This window comes from Enhydra lutris, unplaced genomic scaffold, assembly GCF_002288905.1.
Source record: "Enhydra lutris kenyoni isolate GAN:26980312 unplaced genomic scaffold, ASM228890v2 scaffoldscaffold19, whole genome shotgun sequence".
Taxonomy (NCBI): Eukaryota; Metazoa; Chordata; class Mammalia; order Carnivora; family Mustelidae; genus Enhydra; species Enhydra lutris.
The window spans coordinates 5,281,663-5,298,542 of NW_019154103.1; the positions used below are offsets into that span (position 1 = coordinate 5,281,663).

Sequence of the window (16,880 nt, forward strand, 5' to 3'; positions counted from 1 at the left end):
AAGAGGGAAAGGGAAAAAAGGTGATAGAAAATGTCAGGTTAAAACACCACATTTAAAAATTGTAAAAGGAAGACAACAAAAGCAAAATATGATATATAGCCCCACTCAAAATGGCTTCTCCTGGCTACACAACATTGCACTAATCCGTACAGCCTGACTGTTTTGCATAGCAGGCCGCTTGTAGCTGGCGCTCAAAAATTCATGGGCGGGAATCAGCCTGGTGATCTTCCAGCTGCCTCAGCAAAGAGCCCACTACAGTCAACAGTCTTATTACAGCATTTCTCATCTCTTAGATGCCGACACATTTATGACGTTAAATACAGACTCCTGGCTCTATAGCCCTAGTCTGTAATTATCTCACCGAAACCCTAAATCAGAAGCTCTCCATATCATTTCTAAACTTATTATGGGGAGAATTGGTGGATTTTTAAAAAAATGAATGTATTCATTAGTAAAAGGTTCTCCGGCAAATTATTAACTGCTGAGGTACTGCTGAGAGAATGCATATGCTTTAAAATGGTTTATCCTTTTTTTTTTAAGATTTTATTTGAGAAAGAGAAAGAGCGAGCGCGTGTGCACATCAGCACTAGCAGGGGGAGGGGCAGAAGGAGAAGCAAGACCTCTGCTGAGTAGGGAGCCCCCCGACGGGGCTCAATCCTGGGACTCCAAGTTCATGACCTGAACCCAAGGCAGACGCTCAACAAACTGAGCTGTTCAGGTGCCCCTAAAATGATTTTTTTTCCTTTTAAATCATTGTGAGTAATATAAGGCAGGGATTTGGGTCAGGAAGGTTGGAGTTTTAATCACAGCTTTTGGAAGACTTTCTTGGTAACCTTGGTTTCACTCCCCAGTCTGTAAACCTGAGGTCTGTGTTTAGAATCCTGGAGAGATAACCTGATTTGCTTGGGCAAGCATCTTAAGAAAACAAGAAGAGGCCAAAGCAAGGCTCTTGGTTAAATCCCCTAACTCACTGGGTCAAAAAACCTCCCATCCCTTTTCAGAGATTGTGTGAACCACTTCCCCAGGCCTTCCCATCTCTTAAAATCCCAGCAGTGATTCATCTTATAGTTATCGCTGCATGAGTAATGTAAAGAAATAGCATATTTATTGTACAAGTGCTATTTTTTTAAAGATTTTATTTATTTATTTGACACAGACAGAGATCACAGGTAGGCAGAGAGGCAGGCAGAGAGAGAGGAGGAAGCAGGCTCCCTGCTGAGCAGGGAGCCCGATGTGGGGCTCAATCCCAGGACCCTGGGATCATGACCCGAGCCGAAGGCAGAGGCTTCAACCCACTGAGCCATGCAGGCGCCCACAAGTGCTATTTTTTTTTTTAAAGATTTTATTTATTTATTTGACAGATAGAGATCACAAGTAGGCAGAGAGGCAGGCAGAGAGAGAGGAGGAAGCAGGCTCCCCGCTGAGCAGGGAGCCCGATGTGGGCTCGATCCCAGGACCCTGGGATCATGACCTGAGCCAAAGGCAGACGCTTAACCCACTGAGCCAACCAGGCGCCCACAAGTGCTTTTTTTTTTTTTTTTTAAGATTTTGTTTATTTGACAGACAGAGATCACAAGTAGGCAGAGAGGCAGACAGAGAGGAAGGGAAGCAGGCTCCCTGCTGAGCAGAGAGCCCGATATGGGGCTCGATCCCAGGACCCTGGAATCATGACCCGAGGCGAAGGCAGAGGCCTTAACCCACTGAGCCACCCAGGCGCCCCACAAGTGCTATTTTTAATGTATTTATTGTCCTAGATAACTTTCATGTCTCCTTTAATTTCTCTCTAATCCAATGCTGAGTAGCCTAGAGTATTTTAGAAGTCCAGCCTTTCCTTTTTATCTTACTAAATTTCTAAGGGAAGGTTTTCCCTAGCAACAATTTTATATCATTCTACCTTAAAATCTTCCAGATTCAATTAAATCCATTCTTCCTTTTTGCTCTGTGAATCACAAAAACAACCTGTACCCACCCTCTGCCTAGCAGGTTTTCATATTCTTTGCTAAACACTGGCTTTCCTTTTACCAAAAAAGCAGTCCTCATTCAGGTTTAGCCTTTTCTCATTCCTTTCTGTGAAAACTCAAGACCCTTCTGACTTAGGGGAGCTAACAGGGTAGATGGCCTTTGAAGGAGAGAATGTAATTTAAGTTGGAGGATGCATTCTATTTCTCTGCGTGTCCCTGTGTGCTTTTGTTTTTAAATAATAAAAAAGACCACTTTCTCAACTCTCCAAACTTCATTTCTACAAAATACCTTTTTTTTTATAACTATAAAATATTTTTAATCAAGCTTGATGAACAAAGTACATACAGCTATAGTCAAGATTCTTGTCAAAGTGAACCTGTGACTGGGGTGCCTGGCTGGCTCAGTGGGTAGAACATGCAACTCTTTTTTTTTTTTTTTTTTAAGATTTTATTTATTTATTTGACAGAGATCACAAGTAGGCAGAGAGGCAGGCAGAGAGAGGGGAAAGCAGGTTCCCTGCTGAGCAGAGAGCCTGACGTGGGGCTCCATCCCAGGACCCTGGGATCATGGCCTGAACCAAAGGCAGAGGCTTTAACCCACTGAGCCACCCAGGTGCCCCAGAGCATGCAACTCTTGATCTGGGGATTGTAAGTTCAAGCTCCTTGCTGAGTGCAGCGATTACTTAAGAATAAAATCTTTAAAAATTTTTTAATAAAAAAATTACATATGACAAAAATGAGTGACAAGACTAATTCTTTTGGATGCCTTACAAGTGGATTCTTCTAACCATTTTCAGAAAATATTTAGTAATGGCAACATAATTGGGAAGAAAAAAAACCAGGATTACTTACTTGGAAGGACAATATTCATCCTAATGCATAAAGAATCTCATTTCTATACAAGTCTGTAGTTGCTGAAGAGGCAATTGCTTTAACCAGTTGCTAAGATTAGTGAAACTACCTACATTAGTTGCCTACACCCTTTATAGAAAACACCTTCTTTAAAACTCCCCAACAGGGGCATCTGAGTGGTACAGTCAGTTAAGCTTCTGACTCTTGGTTTCCACTCAACCAAGGTCGTGGGGTCAAGCTCTATGCTCAGCATGGAGTCTGCTTGAGATTCTCTCTCTCCCTCTTCCTCTGCCCCTCCTGCTCATGCTGTCTCTCCCTCTCTTTCTCTCAAATAAATAAAATCTTGTAAAAAGAAAAAAAGAAAACTTCCTAACAAACCTGCTTTTATAACAGAAGCCTTTTCATACCCACACTTTAATGCCTCAATTTTTAAAAATTAAGCCTTATTTAAAATCATAATCCCTCCTGGCATCACCGCCCATCTCTCAGCTGGACTTTCCTTTTCCTCCAGGCACTCAGCACCCCGGATGTGCCATTTAGTGAGTTTGTTCACCGTCTAGCTCTCTCTGCCCTGGAATGTCAGATCCATGGAGGCCCAGAAACTTGTCTGTTTTGTTCACTGCTGCATCCCTGGTGCCTAGCATTTGTTGAATAACAAATTTGTACCTTGTAAGTTTGCACCTTATCCCTGGCAGTAAAATATTTGCAAGAATAGAATACCAAATACCAAAGGTAGTACACGTCCCCACAAAGTCAGGAAAAAGAGCAAAGAGTATTTCCTATCTTTCCAGAGTATAAAGAGGATCCGGCATAGTGAGGAGATGACCCTACTGAACATCAAAGAGCAGACAAGCAGGTATCAGGAAATTTAAGGGCTATTTGTAAAGGCAACTACAGGGGCACCTGGGTGGCTCAGTTGATTAAGCCGCTGCCTTTGGCTCAGGTCATGATCCCAAGGTCCTGGGATTGAGTTCCACGTCAGGCTCCTTGCTCAGTGGGGAGCCTGCTTCTCTCTCTGCCTCTGCCTGCTGCTCTGCCTGCTTGTGCTCTCTCTCTGACAAATAAATAAAATCTTAAAAAGAAAAGGCAACTACAACTGGATTAACAGCTCTGTAAGTAGATGGCATACAGGAGGAAAGATGAAAGATACAGCAGGGAAACAGCACACTGATTCAGAAAAGGAGATGAAATTCAATAATGGAACTTGGGTTTTCAGCTCAAACCCTTCCCAGCTTTGAGCTATAGTTGACGTGTAATATTGTGTATGTTTAAAATACAAGTTTCCAGCCTTTTTAACTTGAATGTGGGTGTCAGGTTTATACTATGTTCATCAGGGTGGTGTTGTGTGGTTGCATACAGAACACGACAGTATAGGGGCGCCTGGGAGGCTCAGGCGGTTAAGTGTCAGACTCTTGATTTCAGCTCAGGTTGTGACTCGGGGTCTCGAGATTGAGCCCTGTGTCAGGCTCCACACTCAGTGGAAGTCTGCTTAGGAATTCTCTCTCTCCATCTGACCCTGCTGCCCCTCTGCCCCTTGGCTTGCACACGCTCATTCACGCTCGCTCACTCACTCTCTTAAAAAAAAAAACAAAAAACAAAAAACAGAACAGCATCGTCTGTCATTCCACAGCCAAAACAGAAAGTCTGTGCAGGGGTTGGTATGGACTGTATTAGAAAGCTGGCCAAGACCAGAGTGAAAAAACGAGAAACAGAAGAAAGAGGAAGTGGGGAAATTTGATGACTAGGGAAAAAATTAATTAGAGGCACCAAGAATCTAAGACATGAGAAAATGGAGGCCCAGAGAGGCTAAGATCAGGTCAAGCGAAGCAGCTAGTTAATGGCAGAGGTGATTATCAGTGGCAATCCTGGGCAAATGTGAAGTATGAGGAAAAGCCTATTATGAAAAGAGGTCTGAACCAGAAATTTAGAACAGAAAGGTGGAGGAGACAGTGAGGTAAGAGGCTCAAAGAGAACGAACTCAGCACAATTAAGGGTAAGGTGTTTAACAGTTTGAAATCTGAAAAGAGTCTGCTGGCTTCAAAGGGTCTAACAACATCATCTGCTTCTGGGATGTAGGACAACTGTGGCGCTCTGATTAAGTACTGAAGAGAATACAGTGGGACATGAGCAGAGACAGAGAGGAGAGCAAATCAGAGTATTCAGCATGGCTTAGAAGGAAGGATAAGGAATGCAAAGTCCAACTATACCCGGGTCAGAAATCAGTTCTGTCAATAACTAGCAGCGTAACCTCGGCAAGTTACTTCACTTCTCTGAGCCCCAAAGCCTCATCTCTAAGATGGGATGACCATACCTATCTGGGAGGGGTGTTCTAAAGTTAAATGAGTACGTAAAAAATATCCAGCACATAGTTAGAAACCGTGTAGATGTTTGCTGTACATCAAACAATCCATGCCTCAGCCCATGTGACCATTTCTTTAGTAATTCAAAGACTGAGATTGGATGCCACTGGCTTTCTCCAACTCTGGTGCTCTTTTTGTTACTGAAGAGAAAAGGGAAATGAAAACAAGGATCAAGGAGGCTGCCGTGCATGAGAAAAAACCCATGGAGCCAGATCTCTGAGTCTTTGGGTATTGGCCAAGCAGACCTTGTTCAATATGGAACAGCTGTTCCGATGAGCCTCAATGGTCATGTGCTCACCCCATGGTCTAAGGGGAGAGTGCCCCGCCTGCCTGATGACCCCAGCCAAAACACAGCAAAATCATAAAACAAACGTGGCCTTACAAAGACTTGCAAAAAGTCAAAGATATCAAGTTCTACTGAAAAATTGTCTGGTCTTACTGAATACCAACAGACAGAATAAAATAACATTCCCAAACAGGAAGGCACATTTACTCTTTCTGAAGAGCTAACTGGTTCCTACATTTCACTGTACTTTCTAAGGCTCTACCGTCTGTTGTCATGGAGATTTTCATTTGGCATTTTTTTTTCCCCCTGCAAATGTGCTAAGGTTAGAATTACTTCCTTCTCCAAGACCCCAGAGAAACTAATCCAGCATGCCAAAATTTTTTTAAATAAAATCCATCTTTTGCATTCACAGATACGGACTTGGTGAGCAAGTAGATCATTGGAGCCTCTCAATTATACCTCCTCCTTGTCCGTTGTATTTTAAGTGCTTTGTTTTATTTTCTTTAATCAAAGTAGAGAGAAGTTGATGTTTTTGAAAATGAGCCTTTCGTCTTCCTTTCAGTTAACCGACTTTTATTTCTTGAATGTCAGCTCAGAAATCAAAGTGTGTTACCTAACCAATAGATAAATAAATAGCACCCCCCCAAAAAAAACAAAAAACAACAACAAAAAAGCAACAGAACTCTAAAAGGAAACAGAGGCAAGGAGGGTTTCTGGTGTGAAAAATTGCAGTGGCCCCTGGCTACGTGGTCCTCAGCACTCACCTTGCCATCATACCAGATGCTTTCATTTCCCTCCGGATCAACATTGTCCGTTGCCAAGGTGAGGCAGACCAGTCTCCGTTTCAGCCCCTTGGCTTTAATCTGTTTCAGTGCTTGCTTTCCTATGAAGTCTGCTGGCTGTAGGAATCCAAGATAATGATGATGAATGAATGCTCAGACACTGTGACAAGGTTAGAGATGCAAGCATTTAAATTTGTCTTTGCGATTTTCTTGCCAATTACACATCAAATAAAAATACAGATTGGATCAAACGTCTAGACAAATATTTCTTAGCCCTCAAATGACAGTATCAGCCACATTTGCCTTCAGAATAGGTTAGACTTAAGGGTAATCACTTGTGATAACAATTTTACCAGAACCACCTAGGCAGAAAAACATAAGGCATGATATGGCGATGGTAGATTATGAAAGCGACCCTTGGATCTAATGGCTCTGGACAGCATTACTGGATGGGAGTGAGCAAAGAACCACTCAATTTCTACCCATAGTAAGCCTCTTTCAAGAAGGAAATTCGTCCATAAGAGACTCTTAATCTCACAAAACAAACTGAGGGTTGCCGGTGGGGAGAGGGTAGTTGGGTGATGGACATTGGGGAGGCTATGTGCTATGGTGAGTGCTGTGAAATGTGTAAGCCTGATGATTCACAGACCTGTACCCCTGGGGCAAATAACACATTATATGTTAATAAAAATAATTTTAAAATAAATAAATAAATAAAATTTTAAAAATTAAGGAAAAAAAAGGAGGAAATTTGTGTTTTTGAAATGTGATGTCAAAACACCCCCGGAATGTTGCACATTTTTTTTTCCTTCTTCAGAATAGTGGTCCAAGACATGTGTCTACTGTTGCATTGCACTCAGTTCATTCAAGAATTATTGATTGCCCTACTGTGTGTGAGACATCACGCTAGGCCCTGTGTGGGTTACAAAGTTACATGTGGACATTTTGATCAAAGAGCTTATTCTCTAACACTACGCTTGTCAACCTTGCTTTTTCTCCTTCTAGCCAACACTTGATGGATGATGTTCCTATTCCTCACACGTTCCCCCTGGGCACACTCAGGGTTACTGCAAATGCAACACAAGTGAGAGTGACATTGCTCTAGGGATAACCTTGAGTCCATGCTTATGTGTTTAAAAAAAAAAAAAAAGCAGGCCTCCTGCAAACTTCAGGACTTCTACATTTATTAGTTATACACCTACAACAAACAGTTGAGTGAGGACTCCTCATGGAGACACTTTGCTAATGAAGGAGCAGTTCCACCTAACCAGCATGCCAGGGACATGGGGTAAGTGTGAGAAAGTAGTCAGAGGCCAAGAGCAGTCAGAGTAGAAGGAGGGAAGGCTGACCCCCCAGAGGGGCGTAGGCTAAGGCTTCTACATAAGGAAGCCAAACAAGCCTCTCTGATCTTACCCGGGGAAATGGGGGATCTGTGATATAGAAATCACATCTCTACAAAGGAGATTTAATTAGAGGTTACAATGTGAGGGGGGGAAATTCTCAAGAGTTCTCCTGAAAGAAGAAAGGAAACAACTTTAATTTCCCCATTGGCGGAAGAAGAAAGGAAACAGTATCTCATGCCAAAAATGTCCTCTGCCACCAACATTTAGGGTTTATACAGCTCTTTCTGCACACAGAACATTTCGGGTTGGCCGCAGTAAGTCCCCTTAACCTCTCAATGAAAGGGTAGGAGGGGGCCTCACATACCCTCTGTCTGACACCTCCCTGTTCACTCCTTTATGGTTCAGACCTTCTAGGCTAAGCCCACAATGAAGTATGATTTCTCTAGATATTGCAACTTCAAATTGCTGACCTTCACAGGAAACTGAAAGTTTCCATTGACCAAGGTTAAAATAATTGCAAAATCAAAGTCCGATGACCTCCCCCAGGGTAATCCAGATGGTGAGAACCAACTATAAGGTTTAATATGAAGCCAGATAAAAATTCAAAGACAGCTGGATGTGATGTATTTAAGACAGGACTGCTGGGGAAAAAACAAAACCACCAACCCACAGAAAAAGCCTGATTCATTTCAATTCATATGTAAGAAAAATTCATGATAACAGAGGTAACGAACTGTAACAGCATTCCAACAGGTCTCAAAGGTTAACTGGCTTCAAGCTTATGCACTCCTTGCTTGCTGACTTTAAGTCCCTTAGTCTGTAGCCAAATTAACTACTTTCTTGAGATCTGAAGACCACTGGCCTTGCTTGAGAAGGGAAGGACCAAACTTTCCCAGAAGATAAGGCCCAACCACATCCATCAACAGCTGCCACCGAGGCCAACAAGTCTGTTCAGGGGCATGTCAATGTACAACTAACCTCCTGGGTACCAGCTTCCCATGTGGGTAACCACTCACCCCAATCTACATTCCCCCTTTAAACCCTCAGCCTTCCCCAAGACAGGGAAGATGGTCTTTGGGATATTAATCCGCCATCTTCTCAGGTTGCCGGCTTCTTGAATAAAGCAGGCACCTTCCTTTCCCACCACCTCGTCTCTCTCCAGTATTGACTTTCCAGTGGCAAGCAGCCAACCCTGAGTTCGGAACCAGTTCTAATAACAAAACCAAAATGCATTATAGTAAAAAACACTTCTAAATACAGAAAGAACTTCAAGAATAACAAATTTTTGCTATCTTTTTAAAAGACAACTTGCTATTGTGGATAAATGGTGACAAGTGGAGCTCTTTAGAGTTCTTGTCTACCTAGGAATCAATGAAAAATGAAAAAAAAATTCTCACTCTTTGTGTGGAAAAGCATTTTACAACAATACTGAGCAGACAGCGGGCTAGTTTCTGTGATTTGTGGAGTTCCAGGAGATCCTAAGTAGTTTCCTTATCTCCTGTAATGGAATCTGGATCTTTCCTGTTACAGAGTCAGATCTCGAAGGTTTAGGTCTTCCTGAGTCCCTATAAGAGAATTTTCTTTCAGTTATTTACTCAACTATTGTTATACCCCTGCTGTGTTCAGAAACTTGTTAGGCAGGAGGCATTGAGAGATAAATAGACTATGTTCTTATGGCTTCTAGGAGGCCCCTAATGAGATGTGACTCCTTCCCTCCATATCACAACATGCCCAGTCCTGAAACACTTAGGCCAATGTCTGCTACACCTATGTCAAAAGTTGGCCACAACCAAAGCTTTCAGAAATGGGTCCCTTCGTGGGGCACCGGATGGCACAGTTGGTTGAGCGTCCAACTCCTGACTTTGGCTCGGGTCATGATCTTGGGGTCATGAGATCAAACACCATGTTGGATTCCATGCTCTTCTCAGAGTCAGTTTGGGATTCTCTTCTCTCTCCCTCTCCTTCTGCCTCTCCCCTCACCATACATGCACATTTGCTCACTTGCTCTCTAATAAATAAACACATCTTAAAAAAAAAAAAAAGAAATAGATTCCTCCAGAAGGAACAAGCTTGACCACAATGACATCATCAAATTCCCCCTGCCCACGAGTCAGCTGTGAAGAAAACAGAAGGCAACACACTTGTGTTCACTGAAGATGTCTAGGACAACAAGCGCCAGATCAAACAGGCTGTGAAGAAGTTCTAGGTCACTGATGTGACCAAGGTCAACATCTTGATCAGGCCTGATGAAGAAAAGAAGGCATATGTTCAACTGGCTCCTGACTATGATGCTTTGGATGTTGCCAACAAAATTGGGATCATCTAAACTGAGTCCAGCTAGCTAAATCTAAGTTTTTTCACCTTATTAAAAAAAAAAAAAAAAAGAAAGAAAGAAAAGAAATGGGTCCCTTTGGGATGCTAGACAAGAGCTACCTGGGCATGTGCGGTGGAGTAAGAGGAACCAGATATGCTAGAAGGGAGAGAACGCTAACTCCACCTTTGCCAAAAGCACAATTTAACCCAAGTCTAATGTCAGCGAATCACAAGAAATAGGAAAAGTGGGGGAGGGCCTCAGAGAACTTCCTTTAGAAGAGAACAATTAATAAATTCAGGGAAAATAAATATTAAGTACTATTTACAATCTATTAGGTACCTGCTGTGTGCCAGACACTCTGCTGGGGGATACACATTAATGACCCCCTTTACTCCCCATGACATTGCTAGGAGAGAAGTAATGTTATGCCCACTTGATGGAAGAGAAAGGCCCAACCAAGTTAAGGGTCTTTCCCAAGGCTTAGTTACATGGAAACAGAGTCACCACCTTTAGATTTTATCTGTACATTTTTTAAAGTGACTATACATAGAGTCTCTCATTGGAAGGCAGAGATTATGTAAATATTCTACAGAATGTTTCCTTTAAATTATTTCTGGGTACTCTGATCCTGTTCTGGATGATGTTCACCGCACAGTACTTTTGTACTAGGAAAGAGGATTGGAAAACATTCTGAAGGTTACTATTGATGAAATCTGACATCTAGCTCTGCATATCCCTGAATTAGGAAGTCATCTGGTCAGCAATATTGCCCTCAGACATGAATGAAAACACACTCACAATAAAAAAAAAAAAATCTAATTAAAAGTAAGAAACACATACTTAAAACATCCCAGCTGCCCCTGGAGACCATTCTCCCTTCCCAAGCTAACCTTGCACCTGACATGGAAAGATGTGAAGTGGGGCAATGCCATTTCATTCTCCTTTACTTGGTTTTTCTTCCAAGACTGTAGATTTTACTCTATTACATAGCTTTTAATTATGAACAAGAGAAAAAAATATGTCTGAAGTTAAGTGCTGTGATTAAAATTGGTGCTATCAGGACGACCTGGGAACGGAAATATATTTACTGAGTCACTGTCAAATTAACTGTATAAATAGCTGTGACTATATTGGAGAAACATACATTTCTGGGGCACTGAGACTACAGCTCAAAAGTAGTCTTGGCTCAGGTTTTTTAATTTATTGATTTTATAAAAGCAGTAAGAGCCACTAAAATAGCCATCTGTAATATATTCTAAATATAATATCCACAAAGATGATAAATTAAGATTTTACATGAAATATAATTACTCAGCTTATTGGCTCTATTAAAAGCACTCATGGGGCACCTGGGTGGCTCAGTCGGTTGAGCCTCCGACTCTTGGCTTCAGCTCAGGTCATGATCTCGGCGTTGTGGGATCAAGCCCCATGTTGGGCTCCCTGCTCATTGGGGGGGTCTGCTTGGGATTCTCCCTCTCTCTCTGCCCCTCCTTTTCCCCTCCCTCCCCTCCCTCGCTCTTTAAATAAACAGAGAAATCTTGAGGGGGAAAAAGGTACTCCTATTACCCCAAAGCACATGGAAATGAAACAAATTAAACCAGTATATTTGTGGTTGTGATTCTTAGGTCCATGGAGAGTTTCCCATTAATTTAACAGGAGTAGTGGTAAGAAGGTTCTGATATGGGGAGTCATTTAGTGGGTTTTCACAGACCAGGAAAACCTAGTTCAGAACCTTTTCTATACCATATATTTGGAGTCAAAACCTACCAGAAAATTCAAGAAAATTATCAGTTTCATTTAATTGTCCAAAATCCTTCTAACCTAAATACCAGAAGTTTCCAAAGAATAAATAAGACAATCAATGGAACATTCTGGATCCCAACAAGGCTCCCTTAGAAACCAGGTATAGCACGAGTGGGAGAATCGTGCTCCTGTGCTTACAGACAGGTATGGGGAGAGCTTGTCCCTGTAATACTTTACTGGAACATTTCTTATTTTTCATTTTTTCCTAAGATTTATTTTAGAGAGAGAGTGAGCCTGTGGGGTGGGGGGTAGGGGCAGAGGAAGAGTGGAGATAGACTCTCAAGCAGACTCCCCACTGAGTGCAGAGCCCGACACGGGGCTCGATCTAACAACCATGAGATCATGATCTGAGCCCAAATCAAGAGTCAGATGCTTAACTGACCGAGCCAACCAGGCACCCTAAAACATTTCTTATTTTAAATGGGTTTCAGGGCTCATCATTTAAAAACAGGCCTGATAGGAATGCTTCTGTAAAGCATGTGGCCATTACTAAGCTGCAGTCTATGTAAATCTTAACTTTCTTCAGTCAGTTGATGAACAACAGGTACGTCCATGCTTATCCCACACTCAAACTGATAAAGCCATACACGGGTTCATTCATCTAGGGGGTGAATCAAGTGACCCATCACCCCATCAAGATACAGCAGACTATCATTCATTTCATCTTTACATCATTAGAATCACAGCTTTTAAGCAGGCAGGAAGCTCAACGGTCTTGCCTGGGGTGATGAAGTGAGTTTAGCACCAAACCTGGAACCCAGGCTTCTCAACTCTCCATTCCTTTTCCACTATGCAGAGCTTAGTAACATTCCACATATGTTCATAATGACCACAATTTCAATATCTCTTTATTAGCAAAATGTTAGATTATTAGCATAGCAACTTAATTCTGTTATCGTTGGCTGGAAAACAATACTCCCACCTACAAGGTTTTCATTCTCTGTTCTTGGCAATGTACAAGGAACAATTCATCTCCATTTTCTAACCAAAATTACTCATTAGTTAAGCATTCTTTTTATTTTTTTTTAAAGGTTTTATTTATTTGACAGACAGAGATCACAAGTAGGCAGAGAGAGGAAGAAGCAGGCTTCCTGCTTCTATCTTGTGGGGGGCAGGGCGGGGAAGCAGGCTCCCTGCTGAGCAGAGAGCCCGAAACGGGACTCGATCCCAGGACCCTGAGATCATGACCTGAGCTGAAGGCAGAGGCTTAACCCACTGAGCCACCCAGGTGCCCCAGGGGCAGAATATATCACCTGCACCCTAGCCAGAGTAGGTCACAGATTCACTAACTTCCAATTTGCTACAGATTCTATAGCCCCTTCCTCTGACCAATCCACTTGTCTTTCCGTTCTCCTGCTTATTGACGGGAGCACAGCAGGTGTAAGGCTAAAGAACTAAGAGAGTGGTTGTCAATCTTTGTTGTGTAATAAAACCAAGAAACCCAGACCCTACCCCCAGAGTCAATCCAACTGGTTTGGGGTAGGTCAGTGTTCTCAACCTTGAGCGGGCATCCGAACCACCTGGAGGGCTTCTCAAAACAGGTTATTGGGCCCCAACCCCAGAGTTTCTGATTTGGGGATGGCACTCAAGGACCTGCATTTCTGACCAATCCCTAGGTAACACAGGTGCTGCCAGTCTGTGAACCACACTTGAGAACCACTGAAGGTAGAGCCATTTTTAAGAAGTTCTCCATGATGGTAATATACAGCCCGTTGAAAAGCATCAGTCTAACACAATCACTCTCAACCTTCTTTAAAGTCACCTGGGGAATTAAAAACACAACCCAATAAAACAAAACACTGAAGCTTGAATCATTACCTCAAGAGACTTTTAAATTGATCTGGGTTGCAGCATGAAGCTCAGATTTTTTAAACATTATATAATTTAAAAGACATACTCCAGATGATTCTAATGTACAGCCAGGATGGAGAGTCACTGAAAATTTTCTGCCTGTTACTATGATACCTAAGAATTCCCCATGGGGCGCCTGGGTGGCTCAGTTGTTTAAGCCACTGCCTTCGGCTCAGGTCATGATCCTGGAGTCTGGGTATCAAGTCCCACATCAGGCTTCCCCTGCTCTGCAGGGAGCCTGCTTCTCCCTCTCCCTCTGCCTGCCACTCCCCCTGCTTGTGCTCTCTGTCAAATAAATAAAATCTTTAAAAACAAACAAAAACAAAAACAAACAAAAAATTTCCCTACAGGTACGTACTTAATACCACGCATGAGACATCCCTTTCTAACTTGTTTGTGAATAATGATTTATTTTCACTTTGATGTTTTAATAATGTTAACACTTATTGAATAGATAGAATGTAGTAAGCCTGGTGATGCTTTGCATCTTTTTTTTTTTTTAAGATTTTATTTATTTATTTATTTATTTTTTTAATTTTATTTTTCATAAACATATAATATCTTTTTATCCCCAGGGGTACAGGTCTGTGAATCGCCAGGTTTACACACTTCACAGCACTCACCATAGCACATACTCTCCCCAATGTCCATAATCCCACCCCCCCACACCCCCCCATTAACCCTCAGTTTGTTTTGTGAGATTAAGAGTCACTTATGGTTTGTCTCCCTCCCAATCCCATCTTGTTTCATTTACTCTTCTCCTACCCCCTTAACCCCCCATGTTGCATCTCCTCTTTATTTATTTATTTGACAGAGATCACAAGTAGGCAGAGAGGCAGGCAGAGAGAGAGAGAGAGAGAGAGAGAGAGAGAGAGAGAGGAGGAAGTAGGCTCCCTGCTGAACAGGGAGCTCGATGTGGGGCTTGATCCCAGGACCCTGGGATCATGACCTGAGCTGAAGGCAGAGGCTTTAACCCACTGAGCCACCCAAGTGCCCCGCCTCTTTTTGTTTTGTTTTGTTTACTAGTTATGCTTTAAATAATTTTTTCCTCAAAGATAAACCCTGTATTTTCTATGAACACTGTCTTCTATCTTGTGGTTATTGATGTAGGAAAAGATGTTAGGGTTCAAAACCAATGTCCAGGAAAGAATTCTTGAGACGTCTTTGGTGCAAAAAGGTGGTTTTATGAAAGCACAGGGACAGGACCCAGGGGCAGAAAGAGTGCACTGGGGTCACGAGGAGTGGCCCATTACTTACTTTCAAGTTGGGAGGGGGTTAGGGATAGCCTAAGTCTATTAGGAATTTTGGAAGCAAGGTTTCTAGGACTTTGAGGAGGCAAGCTATTGTTGGGAAAAGGTCATTTATCACTGTTCGGTAAAAACTCAGTCATGAGGGATCCCTGGGTGGCTCTGTGTGTTAGGCGTCTGCCTTTCCCTCAGGTCATGATCCCGGGGTCCTGGGACTGAGCCCTGAATCAAGCTCCTTGTTCAGCTGGGAGCCGCCTTCTCCCTCTGCCTCTACCTGCCACTCCCCCTGCTTGTGCTCTGTCTCTCTCTCTGTCAAATGAATAAATCAAATCTTAAAAAAAAAAAAAAACAACACTCAGTCATAAGACTCTTCAGATGTGTATCAGCGGGTCATATGCTTGGGGATGATTGCCAACATGTATCTTGGTGGGTAGAGATAAAGGAAGTTTCCAAAGGAATTTTTATGTTACAGTAGACTTACAGGGTCCTGAAGGACGCTAAGATTGCCCTTTTGCCCTTAGCAAAGAATTAACTTTGAGGCACCTGTGTCCCTAGAGGGAGGTCACTCTGCCTGTTTCAAGCACTTGTCAATGGGTCGTGGGTGGTAAGGAAATTTAATAGTATTTCTTTTGCCTTTGTTTCCCACATCAGTTATCATCACTTTATTCCATTTCCACTGGGTAGAAGCCTATGATACGGTAAATGAGAAATAGAAAGAAATTGGGGGTGGAGGAGATCTTTAAAAAATTCTAATCTTCTTAAACATGTGATATTTGTACTTCAGTCTCTGAATCTTGGCTGGGGTTCTCTCTAAATGAACAAAGATTCAGCATTTCCAAGAGGAAAATTCCAATACTACATATGATTCCATCCTAAGGCAGATGATTTTTGCTCATGGTTAATGCACTTTATTTCTAATTTAAAAAAAAAACACACAAGAAAACAGAACCACTAATTTTTCCCAAGAATTAGCTTCTTTTGGAATTATAATACCAGTAATAACGATGATATAAGTTGTTTCAGGTAAAAGGATTTTAGTTGAGGAGATTTCAAAGTATCTATTTAATTCTTCTTGCCTGCATTACCACCCGGGTGAACGGCTCCTTTCCAGGCTCTATGCTCACTGTCCACAAGATGGCACTGTTGCGTACGGCTACACGCCGTCGCTGGAGCCCAATGATGGTTTCAGAATATTAACAATGTGTCCTACAGCTTTAGTTCCAGAAATACCATTTATTTCAAGCCTCGTGAGATCGGAGAGCCATCAGGAGTTATGTCCTCAACTGTTAGACCTGCAGCCTCGCCAAGTGTTAATAAACAGTACTTACTCATTGTTGACCAGGAAGGAGAGCGCTTGTGAGCACGGCTGTGCAGGTCACACAACCCCACACCACTGGAAGGCTAGGGCTCAAACCACTCTCAAGAGTAAGGCTGGCAAGTACCATGCACTATCTTCCTTTGCCATCTAAGATTGCTCAACACTCCATTTTTCTTTTCCTTACTCCCCTACCGGTTTTGACAAGAACACAGGTCTGTCTTAAGAGGCCTGGCAATGGTCCATTCCCTCGGCCACCTGTTTTCCTTCTGAGTGTGGTTAAAGGGGCTACTCTGATCCTACCGTATAATACAAAATCAGTTACAACAAACACATGATTGTGGGAGGTGTCAATCAATAAAATGTAGAGCATGCATATTTTAGGATGATGTTGCCAGAAAACCATGGTTGGGCAATTATTCAAGGCTGATTGGCCCATGATGCAAAGGGACCTTGCTGGGGAAAGTGGTGGGTGACAAGGCCTCACGGTGAGATCAGAGGTCACCTCACCTCTCTGTGCTTCTGTTTCCTCTCCCTCAAACCAGGTGGTACGGAGCCATCTCCCTGGGCCCTCCTAGCTCGCACACAGCCTGCATCCTATGGTAATTGTCTTCCTATTATGGCTTATCAATTGCTGTGTAAATACCTAAGAGCCAAGCAAGGTACTCTACATGTTTGCTTCAAAGGGAAAGAAAAAGAGGCACCTGGGTGGCTCAATCCATTAAGTGTCTGCCTTTGGCTGAGGTCTTAATCCCAGAGTCCTGGG

The 16,880-nt window shown here is 42.6% G+C and overlaps 1 protein-coding gene across 1 annotated transcript in view; it reads right to left on the minus strand.

The window, feature by feature from the left end:
* The window catches only part of LOC111148380 (dimethylglycine dehydrogenase), a 65,981-nt gene that overhangs the window by 2,179 nt on the left and 46,922 nt on the right, over positions 1-16,880 (minus strand). The window contains exon 15 of the mRNA XM_022504885.1: positions 6,224-6,358. Coding sequence (XP_022360593.1) covers positions 6,224-6,358 — 135 coding nt within the window. The remainder of the gene's footprint in view (positions 1-6,223; positions 6,359-16,880) is intronic.